At 38.7% G+C, this 20,005-nt stretch overlaps 1 protein-coding gene across 1 annotated transcript in view; it reads right to left on the bottom strand.

Moving 5' to 3' along the window:
* Positions 1–20,005, bottom strand: part of COL3A1 (collagen type III alpha 1 chain) — a 40,333-nt gene that overhangs the window by 4,243 nt on the left and 16,085 nt on the right. The window contains exons 8-47 of the mRNA XM_042949415.1: positions 19,268–19,321; positions 18,566–18,619; positions 18,345–18,398; positions 17,638–17,691; positions 17,172–17,216; positions 16,980–17,033; positions 16,470–16,514; positions 15,847–15,900; positions 15,252–15,350; positions 14,609–14,653; positions 14,356–14,454; positions 14,102–14,155; positions 13,905–14,012; positions 13,637–13,690; positions 12,936–13,034; positions 12,571–12,624; positions 12,314–12,412; positions 11,894–11,947; positions 11,732–11,785; positions 11,347–11,400; positions 10,516–10,569; positions 10,143–10,187; positions 9,217–9,315; positions 9,022–9,129; positions 8,709–8,762; positions 6,930–6,983; positions 6,790–6,843; positions 6,039–6,092; positions 5,359–5,466; positions 4,869–4,922; positions 4,589–4,642; positions 4,252–4,413; positions 4,030–4,137; positions 3,005–3,112; positions 1,799–1,852; positions 1,596–1,703; positions 1,108–1,161; positions 617–724; positions 264–317; positions 60–167 (exon numbers count right to left, since the gene is read on the bottom strand). Coding sequence (XP_042805349.1) covers positions 60–167; positions 264–317; positions 617–724; positions 1,108–1,161; positions 1,596–1,703; positions 1,799–1,852; positions 3,005–3,112; positions 4,030–4,137; positions 4,252–4,413; positions 4,589–4,642; positions 4,869–4,922; positions 5,359–5,466; positions 6,039–6,092; positions 6,790–6,843; positions 6,930–6,983; positions 8,709–8,762; positions 9,022–9,129; positions 9,217–9,315; positions 10,143–10,187; positions 10,516–10,569; positions 11,347–11,400; positions 11,732–11,785; positions 11,894–11,947; positions 12,314–12,412; positions 12,571–12,624; positions 12,936–13,034; positions 13,637–13,690; positions 13,905–14,012; positions 14,102–14,155; positions 14,356–14,454; positions 14,609–14,653; positions 15,252–15,350; positions 15,847–15,900; positions 16,470–16,514; positions 16,980–17,033; positions 17,172–17,216; positions 17,638–17,691; positions 18,345–18,398; positions 18,566–18,619; positions 19,268–19,321 — 2,889 coding nt within the window. The remainder of the gene's footprint in view (positions 1–59; positions 168–263; positions 318–616; positions 725–1,107; positions 1,162–1,595; positions 1,704–1,798; positions 1,853–3,004; positions 3,113–4,029; positions 4,138–4,251; positions 4,414–4,588; positions 4,643–4,868; positions 4,923–5,358; positions 5,467–6,038; positions 6,093–6,789; positions 6,844–6,929; positions 6,984–8,708; positions 8,763–9,021; positions 9,130–9,216; positions 9,316–10,142; positions 10,188–10,515; positions 10,570–11,346; positions 11,401–11,731; positions 11,786–11,893; positions 11,948–12,313; positions 12,413–12,570; positions 12,625–12,935; positions 13,035–13,636; positions 13,691–13,904; positions 14,013–14,101; positions 14,156–14,355; positions 14,455–14,608; positions 14,654–15,251; positions 15,351–15,846; positions 15,901–16,469; positions 16,515–16,979; positions 17,034–17,171; positions 17,217–17,637; positions 17,692–18,344; positions 18,399–18,565; positions 18,620–19,267; positions 19,322–20,005) is intronic.

Raw genomic sequence — 20,005 nt, 5'->3', positions numbered from 1 at the left:
TTCTGAAAATATGAAGATTGCAGCACATTAAATGCACATATTTGTAAGAGATGTCTTACCTCAGATCCTCTTTCACCTCTGTTACCTCGAGGCCCTGGGGGTCCAATGGGACCTGGATGTCCGCTTGTTCCATCTTTGCCGGGGGGCCCACTGGGTCCAACAGGTCCCTAAAAAATGTCATGATATCACGGTGCTAGAATATCTTTCTCCAGTGCTAACATTTTAAAAACACTGATTTTCCAATATCATTCTGTGGCACTTACTCTGGGGCCTGCGGGTCCTGGACTACCAACTGCACCTTGGTGACCAGCAGGACCCTGCAAGGAAGAGAAGGGTGGATATAAACGAAGACTTCTGAGAGATTTATGAAACTGTACACTCAAGATCAAATCAAGAAACGTGGGGATCATGGTGGAATATGATTTTCTCTTTCCTTAATCTCCCCACTGTCTCATGCCAACTACTATTTCAGATAAGCCCTTGAACCCTTTCTCACCTCTCTGTTAGCATCTTCTCTTAAAGATGGGCATTTTTCTACTTTTGGTCTCTACCATTTGCCTATCTCATCAGTTAACACACACCGAAGGGGATTTTCTAACAAAATGAATGCACTTACTGGAGCACCTGGGGCTCCTGGACTACCAGGGAATCCTCGATGTCCTTTGATGCCAATAGAACCACGTTCACCTGTTTCACCTTTGTCACCACGTGGGCCTTGGGGACCCTTTACAAACACATTTCAAATTAAGGTCATAAACACACATACATATTAGTAAAACAAAACAGAATTTATAGCAATTAAGTCTATTTGATGACATTCTATTAGCTACAGATCCCATCGACACTGCATGCATGCAACAATAAAGATTGTTCTCGTAACTTTCATTTCTGGAAGGATAATGGCATGAAACTCCAGTGTCTGATATATAAGTCCTTGGCCCCAAGAAACTTTTAGATCCTGAACTGCTTTCTGTATCATGAAAGGAAACTTAAAATTCTGTCCCATAGTGGAGTGTTTTGTCATCTCCTTTTCTGAACAGGCTGGAAAATAGAACACTTCTTATACCGTGGAATGAGTTAAAAAAAAAAAACAAAAAAACAACTCACAGGAGCACCTCGGGAGCCAGCAGGACCTGGAGCCCCAGAAGGACCAGCAGGGCCCTGAAATAAAACCAAACACACAGGGAATTGTTTATTAATTGATACAGGTTTGTTTCCTTTAAAAGTGAATAGTTTCACAGTGATGGAAGAATAGTATGCACACTAGCATTGAAAGTTAGTGCCATTTTCTCCTTCAAAGAGCTTTCCCTATGTATATCTTTACCAAGGGCTCCAAACAGGAAATCCAAGAAAGGCTTGTTAATTCAGCCTTGCATTCACCCAGTGAATATACAATTGGTCTGATTAAAGCTGCTTTGAATTTACTAATGAATTCCTCATTGACTACTGCCAGAAACTTATCAGACACCTTTATTACTACAGTTACCTAAGGAACAACTAGGATAAAAACTAAAATGAATGATAGTAGGTCGTTTGGTTGGCAGATCTGGAGGAAAGGAGGTAAGCAAAGAAAGAGAGTGCTCATTAGAACTCACGGTTTCTCCTCTGTCACCATTCTTTCCAGCCGGACCGACGGGGCCAGGTGGGCCTGGATGACCAGGAGCACCAGGAGGACCAGGAGAGCCGTTCTCTCCACGGTCACCCTGAGGACAAATTCACAGACCCCAAATAAATATGATCAGTAGTTATTGCTTTAAGTACACAAACTTGGATTACCTGGGTTATGGGTTTATTATACCTTGCCACCAGGAGCTCCATCTCGGCCTGGCAGACCATCTGATCCTGGGTTTCCCTGATTTAAAAAAAAAATTAAAAAAGGAGAAAAATCAAACTCTTTGGAACCATTCAAATACTATCCAAGCCATGTATTCTCAATGGTAGCAACAGCATCCAAAGAGCATAAAAACTAGTTCCCAGCAGGGTGCTTGGGTGGCTCAATGGGTTAAGTGGTCCACTTCGACTCAGGTCATGATCTCAAGGTCCATGAGTTCAGCCCCACACTGATTTCTGTGCTGACAGCTCAGAGCCTGGACCTTGCTTCGGATTCTGTGTCTCCCTCTCTCTCTGCCACTCCCCCGCTCACCCTCTTTCTTTCTCTGTCTCTCAAGACTGAATAAACATTAAAAAAATTTTTGTTTTAAACCTGGTTCTTGCTTAGGACTGAAAAATCTTAGATATTACAATGGCTGTGACGCTTCAAAGGGTCACAATGTGTAAATAGATAAGCAGTATACCTATGTCACTAAAATTTCACAGATGAGAAGGGGAGAAGTGATTAGGGAAAAAAATTGTCTAAAAGGGATCCCTAGGAAAGAGATAATAGAGAAAGCTTGAGAAGCTGATGTGCCTGTGTGGCTCAGTCGGTTAAATACCTGACTTTTGATTTTAGCTCAGGTCATGATCTCATGGTTTGTGAGTTCAAGCCCTGCATCAGGCTCTGAGCTGACAAGTGCAGAGCTTGCTTGGGATTCTCTCTCTCACTTTCTCTCTCTGTCCCTCCTCACTCACATTCTCTCTCTCTCTCTCTCTCTTTCCCTCAAAATAAATTGTTTTTAAAAAACTTGAGAAATAGTAATTTAAGCTGATAATGGAAATCTACAATTTAAGAAAAACCTTAATCACGGATAACACGCAGCACGTTTTCACACAGGAGGGATGCTGTAAATTGGGGTCTTTCCCCCCATCCTCAGCTTGTTTCTTTATTTAGCTAGCATTCATATGCTTCTACATTAATGATCATTCATCAGGTAAATATTAATGAACATGAGCATTTAAGATTATTGTAAATTGTAATAGAAAGGTTATATTGTTATTAAGGAAAGGAGAACTCTGGAATTTGGCAATATTTACACTCTTAGACATTAAGGCACAATTCAACCCTTGCTTAAATAGATTGCCAAATACTATCTGGATAATTGGATATTTACTAAGAGTTAGCACTTACATCCCTTCCAGGTTCACCAGCTGTACCAGCCAGACCAGGAAGACCCTGGGGTCCAGGAGCACCACGTTCTCCATTGTGACCAGGAGGTCCTGGTTTCCCACTTTCACCCTGTGCACAAAGAAATCAAAGACATTTTGTTTTCTTATTTTACCTAAGCAATCAATCAATATAATGTTATGAGATGTCCTTATTTTTCAAGGAAAAACTTTGTTTTATTAAAATTCTATTGAATTTTTACCTAAAACTATCCCCACCATTGAGGAAAAGCCGTGGGGAAGCAAGTTTCCTGCATTTTCCACATTGCCCAGTGACTCTGGATACCAAACAGCTAAGTAATTACATGGTTATATTATTCAGAATACATCCTAATATGAGATGTATAAATAGACATAACCATTGTAAGAAAAAATAATGATTAACCATCATGAAATTATAGGTTTATAACAACCATTAAAATTAGGTTATTTTCGACATTTGCTCTATCTAAAGAATATACATTTATCAGATATGTTCTTATAAATTGAATTGCTTAAATGTTATATCTGAACTTCATTACAATATTATATGACATTTTACTTAAAGAGGTACTCAAAGTGTCAAAATGTGAGCCCTAATAATACTGAATTATATTACCCCATTTTTTAAATGGGTACTTAAGATGCTAAGCACTAGGAGTGCAAAATAAATTGAGCTGATGGAAAAATGGTATTAATTAAAGGCTTTCATAGATCTATAAACTATTTCCCTCTTCAAAACTGACAGCAAATGAAAGAATGCTCACAAATCTACCAGAAGTATTTAAGATGGCAAGATATTTTCTGTGATATCAACTTATTTGTGTTTATGTTCAAGGCTGCCCTATGATGTGTGTTGTTTTTGTGTTCTGCAGCCTTTTAATAATACGAAAAGATCAAGAATTTGCTTCTATGAGAGGAAAATTTGCTCATTACATACTTATTATGGTTAAGTGATCTCCAAAGGCTACCAAAGGAAACCAGAGTCGTGTGAGAGATGGCCACACTCACCTTGACGCCCTGCGGGCCTGGGTTTCCCCTGGGACCTGGTATGCCTGGTGGTCCTGCAAGACCCCTCGCTCCCGTAATCCCGGCAATGCCAAGTGGGCCTGGAGCTCCCTGTTGAGCAAATAATAAAGCCTTAGTTCTTTGTGTGACTATGTTTTCCTCTACTGAATTCATCATTACAAAGAAAACGGTATTTTCAATCAAGAAAGCAAAGAAACCACTCACCGGGGGGCCCTGGGCGCCAGGAGATCCCTTCTCACCAGGCTGGCCAGCATCACCTTTGGGTCCAGACACTCCAGGGCTTCCAGGAGCACCATTGCTACCAGGTGGACCAGGGGGCCCATCCTTGCCTGGAGCACCGGTGGGGCCTGAGGGGCCTGGGTTCCCCTACAAAGAAAATTTTGAAACTTGAGTATTTTCTAATGAAAAAGTGGATTTGTCTTCCCTCTCACATTTTATATGGGACTTAATACAGAAAAGTCGCAAGGGGTAGGTTTCTCATTTTGGGCATATATGAATGTTCTTCATGGAATAAAGAAAAAATATTTTTAAAAATACTTACATTATTACCAGGAGGACCAGGAGGACCACGACCGCCGGGGAAGCCAGCAGCACCCTGGGAAATGAGAATATGTTTGTGAATTTCAGAAGTTAAGGAGAATGACTAACAAACTGCTAAAAACAAATATCAAGTGTGAGAAACGTGCTAGGTTCTGCATTATAGTTTTTACACCCTCTACAGGGATCTAGTGCTTTCAAAGCAGTTTTTATACAGATTGATATTAATTCTTGCTTTTCAATAAGAGTTTAGAGAATACCAGTTTAAGAGAATCAATACTTACGGGACCACCAGGACTGCCACGTTCACCTTTGACACCCTGGGGACCAGGGGGACCCTATATGGAATAGAGGTAGACAAGGTTTATCAGAATAGCACCAAAATCAAAATTTCACAGAAGCATTAGGTCTTTGAAAAACACTAACTCTACTTATAATGATAATCATTTTGCAGTGTGAACCCGTATCAAATCATTGTGTGGTACACCTTAAACTGGCCCACTGCTATTTGTCAATTATATCTAAATAAAACTGGGGGAAAAAGCTACAGCAGACCTACAAATGAACAAACAAACGCAAATCAGCAAGACAGTAACCACGAGGTGGTTAAAGCAACTTGATTGAGACTGTTGGAGCCAAGCTTCAAACTCCGAACTATATTCCAAGGAAGACTCTAAGCTTGTCACCATGAGAATCTCCCTCAGTACGAAGTATTAGACTATCCAGGAACCCGAGGGCTTTCTATTCAAAAGCTCACTGAAGGAGAATACTCACAGCGGGCCCAGAACCTCCGGGGGGTCCTGCGACTCCAGGGGGGCCTCCTTCACCTTTCTCACCAGGAGCACCTCTTTCTCCTTTGGCACCGGGCTCACCATTCTGTCCCTGCATTCAGAAATGACAAGCACTTGTGAGCTGACACCCTTCACAATACACTTGGCTTATCATACTCTTTCGTCAGAAAATAGAATTGGAAGAGATGGTGAAATAGAATTGGAAGAGAAGGTTTTTTGAAGACATGGCAAAACAAAGCCGATCAAAATACTTCCATGATAAAAGTATCAGGAAAATGTTAAGGTGTATGTTATTTGTCCTAGGGAGAAAGTCTTTCCAAGGATTATGCTTTATAAATAAGCACCCATAAATTCATTTGAGAAAGATAAGGTTTAGAGCGAATTTTAATTAGTATCATTTTATAATAGAATAACTTTAAAAATTTTCAGAGTGTTTTAAAATCTAGGGTATCTTGGGAGCCTCCTTGATGGGGCATAAAGGGACGGAAGGTATTTTTATCTCCATCTTTTAAAGAGTATGAATGAAGTAAAAAACAAAAAGGTGGGCAAAATAACGCTATAGGGAAGGACCAGCTGAGGCTTGACTAGAATCCAGATTCAAACGTGTGTTTTCCAGCAAGAGAGTGATTCTGGGCTGTGTGACTCATATGTGTTCATACTTACAGGAGCACCAGGGAAGCCAGCAGGTCCTGGAGGCCCATGTTCACCTCTCTCACCCTGAAGTGAAAAATATTCTCATTGGTCACAGTGAAGACATCTTTCCAAAGGGGCAATGATATATCACCCTCTGTATCATCTTATCTTTCCTTCAAGCAGAAAGTATGCCAAGCTAGCTGATATGGTTTAACTTGTGAAGACTTTTCCATTTCTCAACAACATTAGGAGTGGACAACACCAAAACCTTGGATTCTTTCCGCCTCTGATTGTTCTACTATTTGCAAGAAAAATAATTTGAGAATTTTGAAGTGTAATCACAGAACTTCTAAACAATGGAAGTATTTGAAAATGTAGTAAAAGAGTTAATTGATAAATCGATTAATTAATTAAAACCATTTAGTATATATCTGTCCTGAGTTGCCAACTCTGAAGGTAGAGAATTTTAGATCTAGAAGGTGCCTCAGGCAACAATCCTGTAGGCTTGAGAAATACTTATTTACAAATGTATATTACTTGTGAGTTTTTTTATATTTTTTCCAGAATTATTTCGGAGAGAAAGTGTGATTTAAAACTGTCTCTTGTGAATTTTAGATTTAAGGACTTTGGCCTTCCTTGGCATGTCGTATGATTCCTAAGAAAACGGTATCCCGCCGTGGAGATTCAGGGGCCCGGGGCAGAATTGCCAAAGAAGCAAGCCCATATAGCTGCCTGCCCGTGTGGGGTTAACAAGCACACTGAAGATGTCTTTAACACTTACAGGGCCACCACGAGGACCAGCTATACCCGGAAGTCCAGGGGCACCACCTTCACCCTGAAAACAAGAGGAAAAAAATATTGCCTTGCATCCAAAAAGCCAAGGATATTTTCTTTTTGTTTATAGGAAGTATTAAGTGTTACCTTATCTCCAGGCTGGCCAGCTGGGCCAGGAGGACCAATGGGACCAGTAGGACCCTGGAGAAAATAGAAATACATTTTTAATTTTAAAGAGAAAAAGCATCCTTTTTCCTGTTAATCAAACAGAGAGAATATAGACATAACATTCATCTACTGAACTAGGTAGTAGGACTTTTTTTATGACTCCAATGATATGCTTCACTTGGAGTGTAAATACTGCAGACCTTAATAAATATAAGATTCTCTGGAGATGCCTCTAAAAGACTATAAGATTCAGTGACCATTTATTGATTCATTTTTCTTTCCACTGCAGAAGATAAATGATGTGCTGTAAGATCTTACAGTAATCTCTTTTTAAAATTAAGGTACATGGCCTTATACAACTGCTTGATAATCCAAAATGTTTAATTTAACTACTCAGAGTATAAATACACATATTAAAGTTTTCAGATTGACATTTTCAAATATTGAAGTTTTACTCATGTTACATAAATGAGATACTAGTTTTTTCTTAATTGGATGATGGTTTACCCAAGTCTATTAAAAGTGAAATTTTTATGAACTTCTTTAAGGCAACCATAGTAAATGTAACATCTATGTAATGACTTAATTATTGTGCTTATTTGCTGCAGTCTTCTACAATGTGTTTGCTAATGTGAATATAATTGATGGTGACTTTTTTTCATTTTGTTTGTTTTTAACCCCTATTTTGAAGTAGTTATAGATTCCTGGGAGGTTGCAAAAGAATTTACAGGAAAATCCTGTGCACCTGTCTCCCAGCATCCCTCAATGTTAACAACTTACACAATCATCATACAATATCAAAACCAAGAAACTGATGTTGGTATGATCTATAGAGCTTATTCAGGTTTCAGCAGTTTTTTTTTTAATGTTTTATTTATTTGTGTGAGAGAGAGAGACAGATCATGAGCGAGGGAGGGGCAGAGAGAGAGCGGGACACAGAATCTGAAGCAGGCTCCAGGCTCTGAGCTGTCAGCACAGAGCCTGATGCAGGGCTTGAACCCACAAGTGGTGAGATCATGACCTGAGCTGAAGTCGGACGCTCAACTGGCTGAGCCACCCAGGCGCCTCCAGGTTTCAGCAGTTTTATATGCACTCACTTGTGAGGGTGGGTGTGCCTAAGCTCTACACAACTTTATGAAGTGCAGCCTTATACGACTACCACCATAATCAAGATACTCAAACGTACCATCACTGCAAAACTCCCTCACATCACCTCTTTTAGTCACACCCATCTTCCTCTCCCCTATTCTTAACTGCTGGCAATCACTAATTATGTTATTTCATAAGTGTTACATGGATGGAATCACACAGCGTGTATCCATTTGAGGTTGACTTTTTTTCACTCACCATGGTGTCCTTGAGGTCTGTATAAGTTGTTGCATGGATGACTAGTTCATTCCTTTTCATTGCTAAGTAGTATTCCATGGTATGACTATACCACAGAATTATAATTTTCATAAAATCATGAGCAGTATTGATTATCTTGGATTTTAGTGAGTCACTATGACTTTAGTTTGTAAGTAACCTTTATCACAATTTTGAGATTTTTCTATTCTCAGGTCACTATTGAACTATCAGCTAATGATAGATATAAATCAGGAATTTTAACAGTCATTTGGGCCTTCCTAATGGCCAGAAAATGGCAAAACATGATATAAGTTATCATGATGAGTTCTTAGAGCAAATATAGGTTGAGGAGAAGAACTATTCCTTGTCACATACGGGTAAGTCTTATTTTTCCCCAGTGCGAATACTCACCCTTGGACCATCTTTCCCTGGAGCACCATCAGCACCTGAACTGCCTGGTTCACCCTGTCAAATAAAAGCCAATGTCATCCCATTAGAAGCATCCTTAATGAAAATCTGTCAAGAAGAAGACCAACCCTTAAGGTCTGCTGTGATGTATAGTAGGTGTTCCGATTAATAGTTGCCCTGGCAATACATCTCAATTTTCATTTACTATTAAAACGGTAACATTAGTTTTGAAAAGAGGTTACTTTACAACAATGTTTCTTTCCTTCAAACTATGAAGTCTGTTTCATGACATAATTAACAGCAGATATGTCGGTACCTTGTCACCCTTGGGACCAGGGCCTCCAGGACCTCCTCTTTCTCCAGGCATCCCTTGCAGACCAGGAGTCCCAGCAGCGCCAGCTGGCCCAGGGGGACCGGCAGGCCCCTGAAATTAAGGGACAAATAGTAAACCAGAAGAAGGAGATCGAGTGCATTTTGTGAAATCTAGGTAAAATGAACGATGTAGAGTTACCTTTCCTCCTTCGGGACCAGGGGGGCCAGCTCCACCTCTCGGTCCAGTGGGCCCCAAGGCTCCAGGGGGCCCACGTTCACCGGGGGCACCGGAATCACCCTGTGGGAGGAAAATGGAATAGCTCTGTTAGAAAGCCCAATGTTGGGGCGCCTGGGTGGCTCGGTTGGTTAAGCATCTGACTTCGGCTCAGGTCATGATCTCACGGTCCGTGAGTTCGAGCCCCGAGTCGGGCTCTGTGCTGACAGCTCGGAGCCTGGAGCCTGTTTCAGATTCTGTGTCTCCCTCTCTCTGTGACCCTCCCCCGTTCATGCTCTGTCTCTCTCTGTCTCAAAAATAAATAAACGTTAAAAAAAAATTAAAAAAAAAAAAAAAAAAAGAAAGCCCAATGCTAAAAACAAAACCAAACCACCCTGAATTGTATTATTCTGATGCACACCACTCGCTTCTTACTGTATATTTTTGAACAATATGGAAATTTTTATAGTTACAAAAAGACATTTGATCAAGTGAATGAGAAATGGAAACCAAAAAAGAGTCTGTGTCAATGAGGTAACTTTGATTCCTGATCTGATGAGCTTGCTCTGAAAATGTTATTATTTTATTCACAAGGGCGAATATTTAATAAAGTTTTTCTACCAAAACAGTTTTCCTCTGCAGAATCAATGCACTGGAAAGATTTTTCTTTTGCAATTTCAGGCCCTTAGTTGCTTCTATAGCATTTATTCATGTCAGAAAATTTGATTTTCCAGATGAAGCAAATCTAATATACTAGAAATGCCTTGATTACCCAGAATGTATTCACCAAATATTTGCAATGTTGTGTTTCTAAAAAAAAAGACCATTTCGTTTGATATACTAAAAATGAATCACTAATCAATTGCTCTATAACAGGCTGACGAAATTAGAAAGTAAATAGAGATATTTACCTTGCCTCCTGGAGTTCCAGGTGAACCAGCTTCACCCTTTGGACCCTAGAAGATTGGCATTATATGATTAGGCCTATATCAGAATGCATGTTACACGAATGTAAGTAAAGTACACATTTGATTTGTTTGCATTTTGTACAATTTGTTAAATCTTGAGCTATGTAGTCTTTCTTTTATTTTATGGTAAAATTGAAACTTTCCATGTGATAGCTATGATTAAGTAATTTTTGTTTGTTTTGTTAATGAATATTTAAAAGCTTAATGTTAAAACTCAGAAACTGTGGCATGAGAAAACGCAAAAGTTAATAACTGATAAATGATTATGATTTATTCTTTTGGTTTCTGAGTTTTGAAAAAAAGGCATGCAACTTACTGGTTCTCCAGGTTTTCCATTTTCTCCTGGAGGTCCACTGGTTCCGGGTAAGCCCTACAAGGGATCATATTTGTATTGTGTAATCACTTCAAACACTGCTTACAGAAAAGCTTCTCATATGTATGCTTCTGCAAGGTATTCAAAATGGTTTTAGCAATCTTTTTAAGGCTAGGATATTTGTGGCTCTCAAAATTCAATGGCAGAGATGTGACAATCATATCTTCCAAACTTATGTTTATCTCCCTCTAATTTTTCCCTGCATATAAAAATGAATTAATGAGTATGGTGAAATAGATTTAGCTATGTGAACTTAAATTATGATAAAATTAAGTATAAGCATAAAGAATTATGCATACTTAGGGGCACCTGGGTGGCTCAGTCGGTTAAGCATCTGACTTTGGCTCAGGTCATGATCTCGTGGTTTGTGAGTTCGAGCCCTGCGTCGGGCTCTGTGCTGACAGCTCAGAGCCTGGAGCCTGCTTCAGATTCTGTGTCTGCCTCTCTCTCTGCCCCTCTCCCGTCACACTCTGTCTCTCTCTCTCTCAAAAATAAGTAAACATTAAAAAAATATTTAAAAAAAAGAATTATGCATTCTTAGTTAAAAAAAATTAATTCTGGAATAGACATGGAAGTTTTGCCTGTCTATTAACATTGGCTGTCATTTTATTTCAAGGTGGAAAACAGACCCACACATCTTCAGATGTATTACAATCTAGTAGTGTCACAAAAAAATAATTCACTTAGCTCAACAAAGATATAGCTCTCAAGGGAAAGTACTGAATTGTCTGGTTAAAGCAGGAGCCGAGTGATATTAAAATAACAAGTTCTTACTTGTAATCCTTGTGGACCAGGGGGTCCTACATCTCCTTTGTCACCAGCTGGCCCCTAATGTAGAAAGATATAATGAGAAGCTCTATTACAAAATAACCTTTCATATTTAGCAGACACAGTTTTCCTTTCAACAGGCTCATTACTTAATTTAAAACTTAATGGAGGGAAGCAGGCCAGAGTCTGCTCTGCGGAACTGATGCAAAGGAGACAGGTAATCTAATCTTTACTTCTAGTCCCTCAGCATTCAGCTAGTTAAGTAACCAAACTTCATAACTGCTCTGGTGAACTAGAGTGATGTAGTTAGTGTCAAAGATTATACAATTCCCGCGGTCTTTTTCCTGCCCCACTCCCACTCACTTCCTTCACCTTCTGCGAGTGAACTTACGGTAGGTCCTGGGGGGCCTTGAGGTCCAGTTTCACCATTTTTCCCAGCAGGACCCTAAAAAATCAAGCAGTTAGGGAAGAGGTCACAGAGATAATAGAACTCATAGGTTGGAAATGAATGCATCGATAGAAAGTTGGAAAGAAGTTAATGAAAGCTACATACCTGAGGGCCAGGACCTCCAGGACCACCTCGTTCTCCATTCTTGCCTGGTGCACCCTAAAGAAGTGGCCAGGTGTTACTAATTCCCAAAAAGAAATCATTCATTGTCTTGTTCCCTTTTATTTTCGATCTGCCTCTTCCACACACACATACATACATCCATAACCAAAAACAACTTTCCAGAACTCGATTTCCATAAATTTGCCACTCTTCCCCCAGAACCCCCTCCCCCCCGAAAGAAAGAAAGAAAGAAAGAAAGAAAGAAAACCCCACAAAGCTCCCTGTCTCACATGGTATTTTGATTTTCATATATTCTTCTGTGCTTTGAAGTGAAGATCACATTTTGGCCATCTCCACACTCCCATATGGAAAGTAAAAGCCTTCTGTCAAATATTTATTGAAGAAATAAAGGAAGGAACTCACATCATTTCCTTTAGGACCAGGGAAACCCATGACGCCAGGCTGACCTCGGGGACCAGATGGGCCTGGAGGACCTGGGCGGCCACTTTCTCCTTGACTTCCCTAATGAGAAAAAAATTACATTAATAGAGGTTTGATAAAGATCTCATCAAAATATACAATATACATATAAAGGCTATACAATATACATCAAGGCTAGGCCAAACTGTGCATTCCATTATTCACTGGGCTTATAAAACGAGATGTCAAAATGTACATACGGGAGGTCCTGGTTTCCCATCACTGCCTGGTCCTCCTGGGCTTCCAGGCATGCCCTAAATTGAAGAAGTCAGTCAGTCAGGTGATTTAAAAAGGATAATTAAAAAATGTATATAACCATCTGTAAAATTCTGAGATTTCATGTGCAGCCTTTTATTCGCACACATTTTTCTGCCTATAAAGTGTCTCAGTCAAGTGTTCTATTTTCCGTTTTTCTTCCATCAATTCTAACCTTAAGTTATCTTAAGAGTATTTTGCTTTGTTTTGAGGCTATAAAAGTATAGTTTGCTTTGATTTGCCTTTAATCCTTTATTTGCCTTTCTTCTTACTAAATGGCTGTGTCAATCAAATGAGTGTTTCTCTGTACCCTTATTCCTGGACCTCCAGGGACACCATCTCGGCCAGGTTCTCCAGGAGCTCCTCTGGGCCCTGCAGGGCCTGGACCACCACGCTCCCCAGCGGGGCCCTAAGAGGTGAGATAAATCAGCAAATATGTAAAAGAACTTTTATTGACCTGGACATTGACCATATTCAGGTGTTATAACTAGAACACTTCCTTTTGTCTCTTAAAGAGAGTTGGTATGCTGCTTACATGCCCTGTATAAAATCACTGTTATCTATTAGCTTGGATGATCATATTGGGAATATTTGGAGGCAACTTTGATGCACATCACATGCCAGCAATATTCAGTGGGCATAGCGACATATTTCTGTGCATATAAAGTCAAATATCTTTGATGTTGTAAAGTCATATTTGCATAGCACTCTAGGGTTTTCAAAGGACTTTCAGGCATTTTAATTTATCTTACTCTTGCAATCATACTGAAATAAATGATTCTCAGATAACCTCAAGAATTCTCATAGAAGTTAAGTGATTTGCTTTAGTTACAAAGCTAGGAGAATGGCTGAGCCGGGCTGGAATCATTGTTTTATATTGGGAATTTTTATTATTTTTAAACTCCAATATATTTCTTTCAGATATTTAGGTTTCAGTTAATGGGGAACTGTACGGAAGAATGTAACTATTTGCAGTAGCAGCCCTTACAAGATAGAAAATAAATTATCTACCTTTTCTCCTGGAAGGCCGTTTGCTCCAGCAGGTCCTCGGAACCCAGGAGCACCCTGGAAATAGTGACAGGCAAATGTTTCAGCCCAAAGCATTAACAATTTTTCACAGTTTTTGAGTAGCGATATCTTCCCATATTACACAATGCTTCAAAACCAGTATTTGAGATAGAGTACTCAAGAAACATCACGGTCGTCTCACCATGAAGGTGAAATTCTATGTGGATGATAGTGATGTTGTTCTCCTTTTAGATGTTCCTGGGAAACATACCCTTTCTCCTGCAGCTCCCGGAAGTCCATTTGCACCAGGTTCTCCAGGCGAACCATCTTTGCCGTCTTCACCTTTAGGCCCTGGGATACCTGGAGAACCAGCTTCACCCTATGAAGGGATATCACCAAAGGGATAATTTGGTTGCTCGATTTTCATCCGAAGTAAGAAATAACCAGTTCAGTTGGGGGAATACTTACACGTTCACCACGTGGCCCTGGCTCTCCTTTGGCACCGTTTTTACCAGGTTCACCCTAGTGAAACAAAATCTTGGTGTAAAAACAGGGAGAGTAGACCAACAAAGTCAGCAGCAGCAACGGCTGATCCAAGTATAAAACCGGGGTGAAACCAACATAAATTCAGCTGAACAAGTACAAAAAGTCTGCTGTTTGTATTTTTGTTGGGGGAGTTAAACCACACCGGTCAGGCAATGAAGGAAAAATAGGCAACTTACTGCAGCACCTCGCTGTCCAGGAGCACCATTGGTTCCAGATGGTCCAGGAGGACCCCGGGCTCCTATCAGTCCAGGAGCTCCAGGGATGCCAGCAGGACCCTAAAAATTGCCGAGGGACACTAATATTAGTGAAACTTGAACTTTCTTTTCTGAATAGCCAACTTAAACATCGCAAATGTCTTGTCATGCAAAATGCAAGGGAGGCCAATAATGTGTGTGGATGAAATGAGAGTGAGGGGTGAGGGCACCTTACCATTTCGCCTTTACCGCCAGGACTACCATTGGTCCCAGGAGGGCCCTGGAGGGGAAAAAGAGCATATTAAAAATAATGCAAATAGTGAATATACATTTGTAAAGTAAATATATTGGTGGGTGTTGTGCTTTATAGAGACTCGGTGATTCCTCATGATTCCTCCAACTACAGCACAACACATAAAATGTAGGCAAAAGAATTATCATAATCTGAATAAATTAAAGATCATATGTATATGGTCTAAATAATATATAGAATATAGAGATATTATATTTATAGAATATAAAGATCATATGTATATGGTCTAAATAATATATAGAAGCGGTTTTTAATACTGTTTCTTCTCTGAAGTTCTGTAATTGGTGATTAGTTGGGGCACATTCTTTGAAGTATCTGATAACTCGACATCCTCAACTTCACTTAGTCGTATAAACAGATAATTCATAAATTCTAGAAGAGCTTAAACCTCAAAAGACATGATTTTTAGCACTAATCCAATCAGTATTTATCACAGTAAAGTCATTTCAGAGGACGAAGCAACATTTTTTCTCAAAAAAATACTTTAATTGATAGCAACATTAAAGCATATGGTTCCATGAAATGAGTGTAGCAACTCTTCACAATGGCTGTATTGGTTACTTACAGGAGGACCTGGAGCACCAGCGTGTCCCTGAGGTCCTGGTTCTCCTCTTTGTCCAGGGGAGCCACTTGAACCAGGAGATCCTGCAGGTCCAACTTCACCCTAGGGGATAAACCCTGAGTAGTCATTTTCTCTTGCCATTTCTAATCACTAAGCTAGTTCAAACCCATCTCCCAAAGGCTGGGATAGCAGGACAATACACTTTATCACAAGCAAAGAATCCTGAATCACAAAGGCGGAGAAAAATGGTAACTATGTGTGTGACTATGTTATCTGCTTTCTAGAAAGAGGCCGGGGAAAGAGAAAAGAAATATCAGAATAGTTGAATGCCAGGGATAACCCTTTTTGGAATAAAAACATAAGGCTTTAAAAAGCTGAATCAGCTGTGTCTCCCTCTCTCTCTGCCCCTCCCCCGTTCATGCTCTGTCTCTCTCTGTCCCAAAAAAAAAAAAAAAAAAAAAAAAAAAAGCTGAATCGGTAAAAATATATCTACTTGATGGGTAACAAAGAAAATATTATTTTCAAGAAGCAATCCAATGATTTTCTGTTGTCCTCTCCAAGATCTATTTTATATTCTATTATAGAAATGCATGTTTACCTTAGCACCAGGGGAACCAGGGAATCCTGCAGTTCCAGGGGGACCAGGGGGACCCTGAAAAAAATTAAATACAATTTCAAGAGCTCTTGAGTAAACAAAATCTAACACTATAGCAACTAGTACGTAATAAGTTAGCACATACATAGTACAGAAGACAATTATGCAGACAAAATAGTATTTGTCACCTTGGATGAATATGATGTGGAGAAACAATGTGGTAAACTAGAGAGCAAAATCTTTCTGCCACAAATTCTGTGACTTTGTGCAATTTTCTTAGCCCTCGGCTCTCGTCCTCTTGTTTATAAAATAGAGGTAACATTATTATCTGTTTTGCAGGGCCCTTTTAATTGTCATGTCCAGTACTGGCTATTAACTGACTCTGTATGCACTATACAGATGTTAGTAATTGGCCAAGTATAATAGAAAGTATCAGAATTCTATTTATGGGTTCAGTCTCTTTACATTGTGTCTAGATTTTGTTTATGGAGTTAGTGTCAGTTTGAGTGAAATGTTTATAAACAGTGTTGAGCTTTGAGTCTACAGTTCATATTATTGCAACATTCCATACCATGTAATCTGTCATTACCCTGAGGCAACTCAGGGTTAGATCAAAAGTTACTTACTGGTTGTCCATCACTTCCGCGAGCACCATCATTACCTCGAGCCCCCTAAAAAGAGAAGTTTGTCTCAAATATCTTCTTAATTCTGAAAAGCTAGTCACAGATAATGTTCTGACTAAAATGCTGACTCCATTGTGTTGACTTTTCCTCCAGTGTATTCAAATCTGCTTACCAATTGTATATGTTTAGAGTCAAATTTTTAAAATTCTGATGCATACAGAGATGATCTGATGTGGAAGAACTGGATTCTGCATTTACCAGAACTGAATGTGAATTAACGGTTCTAACAACATATGCAAAGATAACCCTTAATTTTTTTTTTTTCAAAAGAGAGAATAACTATAAAACCCTTGTTTGTTTCCCTACCATTAAGGCTAAGATTTTACGGAGGCGTCTTTAAGTGCTATTTTCTAGAGAAGATTTTCCTGAAGATTGTCACAGCCTGAAAACTTGGCTGAGACCCTTATCTGTGACTCTGGGCTGGAACTGTGCAATGTGGGCGGCTATACTCACTGCGGCTCCGGGAAGTCCTGGCCGTCCTCTTTCACCAGGAGCTCCTCTTGGACCCTATAGAATAAGACAGAAACAATGGTGGTACTTTAAACCTGACCTGTGTAGGAACAGCTGGAGAAGGAGTAAGGCGCGTTTAGTTTTAGATGGAGGTTAAGAAAATAAAACTGAAAATTACATGAGAAATACAATTACCATGGGTCCAGGAGCTCCGTTTTCACCAGGCAGGCCATTTTCCCCCTAGAAATATGTAAAAATATGTTACCATTTTGTAGAACAGGGAGAGCAATTTATAGTTTTATGAAGTATTATGAAGAATATTGCAGAACCTAAGAAAAAGATGTATGTTTCAGCAGTATCAAACTTTTGTTAGCATTTTATTTATCATAAATCCCAGTCAGCATTTTGAAAACTTGAGGATGAAACAGAAGTAATCAGTGAGTTACTCAGAGATGCACAATCATTTCTAATCTAGACAGTTCAAGTTATCTGCTTTAATGGAAGCTTGAACAGACCATCTAACTAGTCACTGTTATTCACCTCCTAAAATACAAAATTCAGGTAAATTTCAGAAAAAGTTTACCCCAAAATCTAAATCTTAATTATAACTATAACATTTAAATGAATTTGCTTATGAAAATGTGATTTTGTTTTGATTTACCTTTAATCCAGGAGCACCTGTTTCACCCTTTTCTCCATTTCGTCCATCAAAGCCCTAGGAAATGTATAAAAGTAGTAAAAATATTAAGATCTGTTAACTATCCAGAATGGTTGAAAACCACTGAATTTTTCATAACTAGTTTTTACCACTCAGCACTATTTTCAACACTGACATAAATAATTTAAAGCTCTTTTAAATTGATTGAAGACATTTGACATTGATTTTATAGTAAAAAATCTGAACTAATTAGCAAGTACAATTTAGTTCAATTAGGAAGTTGCCTTAACTATAGCAAATATCAGCTTCATAGATTTAATTCTATTAAGTTGTTATTTTTGGGAGTCGGTTGGTTGAATGTACCTAATGCTTGCATAGAATAAAGTTGCTTGATTCAAGTGTAAATTACATTTACCAAGTCCATGAATAACATACAGTTCTCAATAATATATTTTCATTTTTTTCTGACAGTGATGATAAGAAAATTAAATATTTATTTCCCAAGCCTTTTCACACATTTAAAATCGGTTCCATTACTATCTGTAAAATAATTAGTTGGTTTGGTCAACAAAGTTGATGGACTTACAAAATCTAATCAACTGGTCGTCAAACATATATTTGACACATACTCAATTGCCCAATAAAATTGGTTAGGCAAGTAAACACAGTGAAATGAAACAGTTTATAGTCAATTTAGAAACTCTACTTACTCTATGTCCTTTCATACCAGGGAATCCAGGCATGCCAGCTGGACCCTTCATACCCTAAAAATAAGGAATAGAAAAGTTATTAAGGAATTTTCAAATAGAATCACAATGAAGTAGTAAAATGTCTTCTATTTTTACGTTTAATGCCATTTAATTATATCATAATTTTCAAGCTAAGATCATTGTGATTACTCCAACTATTTCTTTAGATGCTGAAGACTTACTGGAGGTCCGGGCAACCCTCGCTCTCCAGGTCGCCCAGGTCTTCCTGATTCCCCCTAGGTGGAGAAATAAAAAATACATAGGTGCTTGTGTAAGAGTAAACACATTGTAGCCAAGTAGCCAACCAATTACTTAGCTTTTTTCTCCCCAAAGACTCATGAAAGTGAAGCTAAGCATATGTTGTTAGGACAGCTTTCCTGGTAGAAGGAACGGGGAGGGCTTCTCCCGTCTCCATATGAACTTGTGAGTAATGCAGGCATTACTCTTCGTTGAAACATTATGACTCTCTCTCAATCCACTGAGAAAAATTTGTGATTGGAAATTAAATGGGAAAGGAAGAATGGCACAATATTGAAGGTGCTTTTAAGTTTCCAAGTTCATAAAGTATTGATATCAGTTTCTCCATTACAAGAGGCAGAGAGAAGACACTTGTTTCTCCTCCAGTTGAGTGATATATTCACTGGATGGGTCCTCTTGACAGTGAAGAAGCACATGTAGGGGTTCTGTTAGTTTGGAATTCAAAATATGATGTATATATAGCTATACAAATACTATACGTTCAAAGATTAATATGAGCTAAAATGTCACTAGGATAGCAATGATTTTTTGAGTGAGGTTTTTCCGAGCCTAGTACACACCATATGCCACTTACGATATGCCAACTTGAATTTTGCCATATCCCCATTCAATCTTTAAAAACTTACATCTTTTCCAGCAGGACCAGATGGGCCTATAGCACCAGGGGGTCCTGGGGGGCCCTGAAAATAAGGAAATAAAATACAAATATATCTGTAGGTTGTTCTGTTACAATTTATGATTATATATTATATGTTTTCCTCAAAGGAACCTCCTTTTAGGAAATTCTCTCAACAGTTTTCATTATGATAATGACACATTGAGTTAATATTACACCTATATTATATCAAGTTTTTACTCTCTAATGAACTTATTTTTAATAGGAATTAAAAATATCACATACCTGTATTTTACATCACATGTAAGTATTTATACACCAATGTGCACTTTTACATTTTGTAAGAGATTGAATTTTTGATATCTAGGTATTTCCAAATATTTTGAAATATTAAACTAACTTCACCTCACTTGCTTGTTTACACAGCATGGTTTTTCGCAGGGCTCTATTAGATTGTGTTTATTTCTTTTAAATTAAGTTTTGAAAATTATATGTCAGAAGAGTAGATATTAAGGTGAACTGAGTGGCTACAGTTAAATCTATATTTAAGAGATAGAGGATTTGCATCCACACTAGGAGGGGAACTATTGTGGTGGCTAATTAGCCAGGGAATTCCTAGATAAATAGCAAGTATCCTTAAGAAATCTAAACCATTAAATGAGTCCAAAAGATCTTTGAAACCAGTTCAACTCTCATAAGAAAATATCAGTTATTATTTTAAAATTTGAGCTTAAATTCAATCTATACA

The sequence above is a fragment of the Panthera leo genome, chromosome C1, assembly GCF_018350215.1.
Source record: "Panthera leo isolate Ple1 chromosome C1, P.leo_Ple1_pat1.1, whole genome shotgun sequence".
NCBI lineage: Eukaryota > Metazoa > Chordata > Mammalia > Carnivora > Felidae > Panthera > Panthera leo.
Note: the sequence above shows the minus strand (reverse complement) of the source record. Positions and strands in the feature narration are given on the sequence as shown.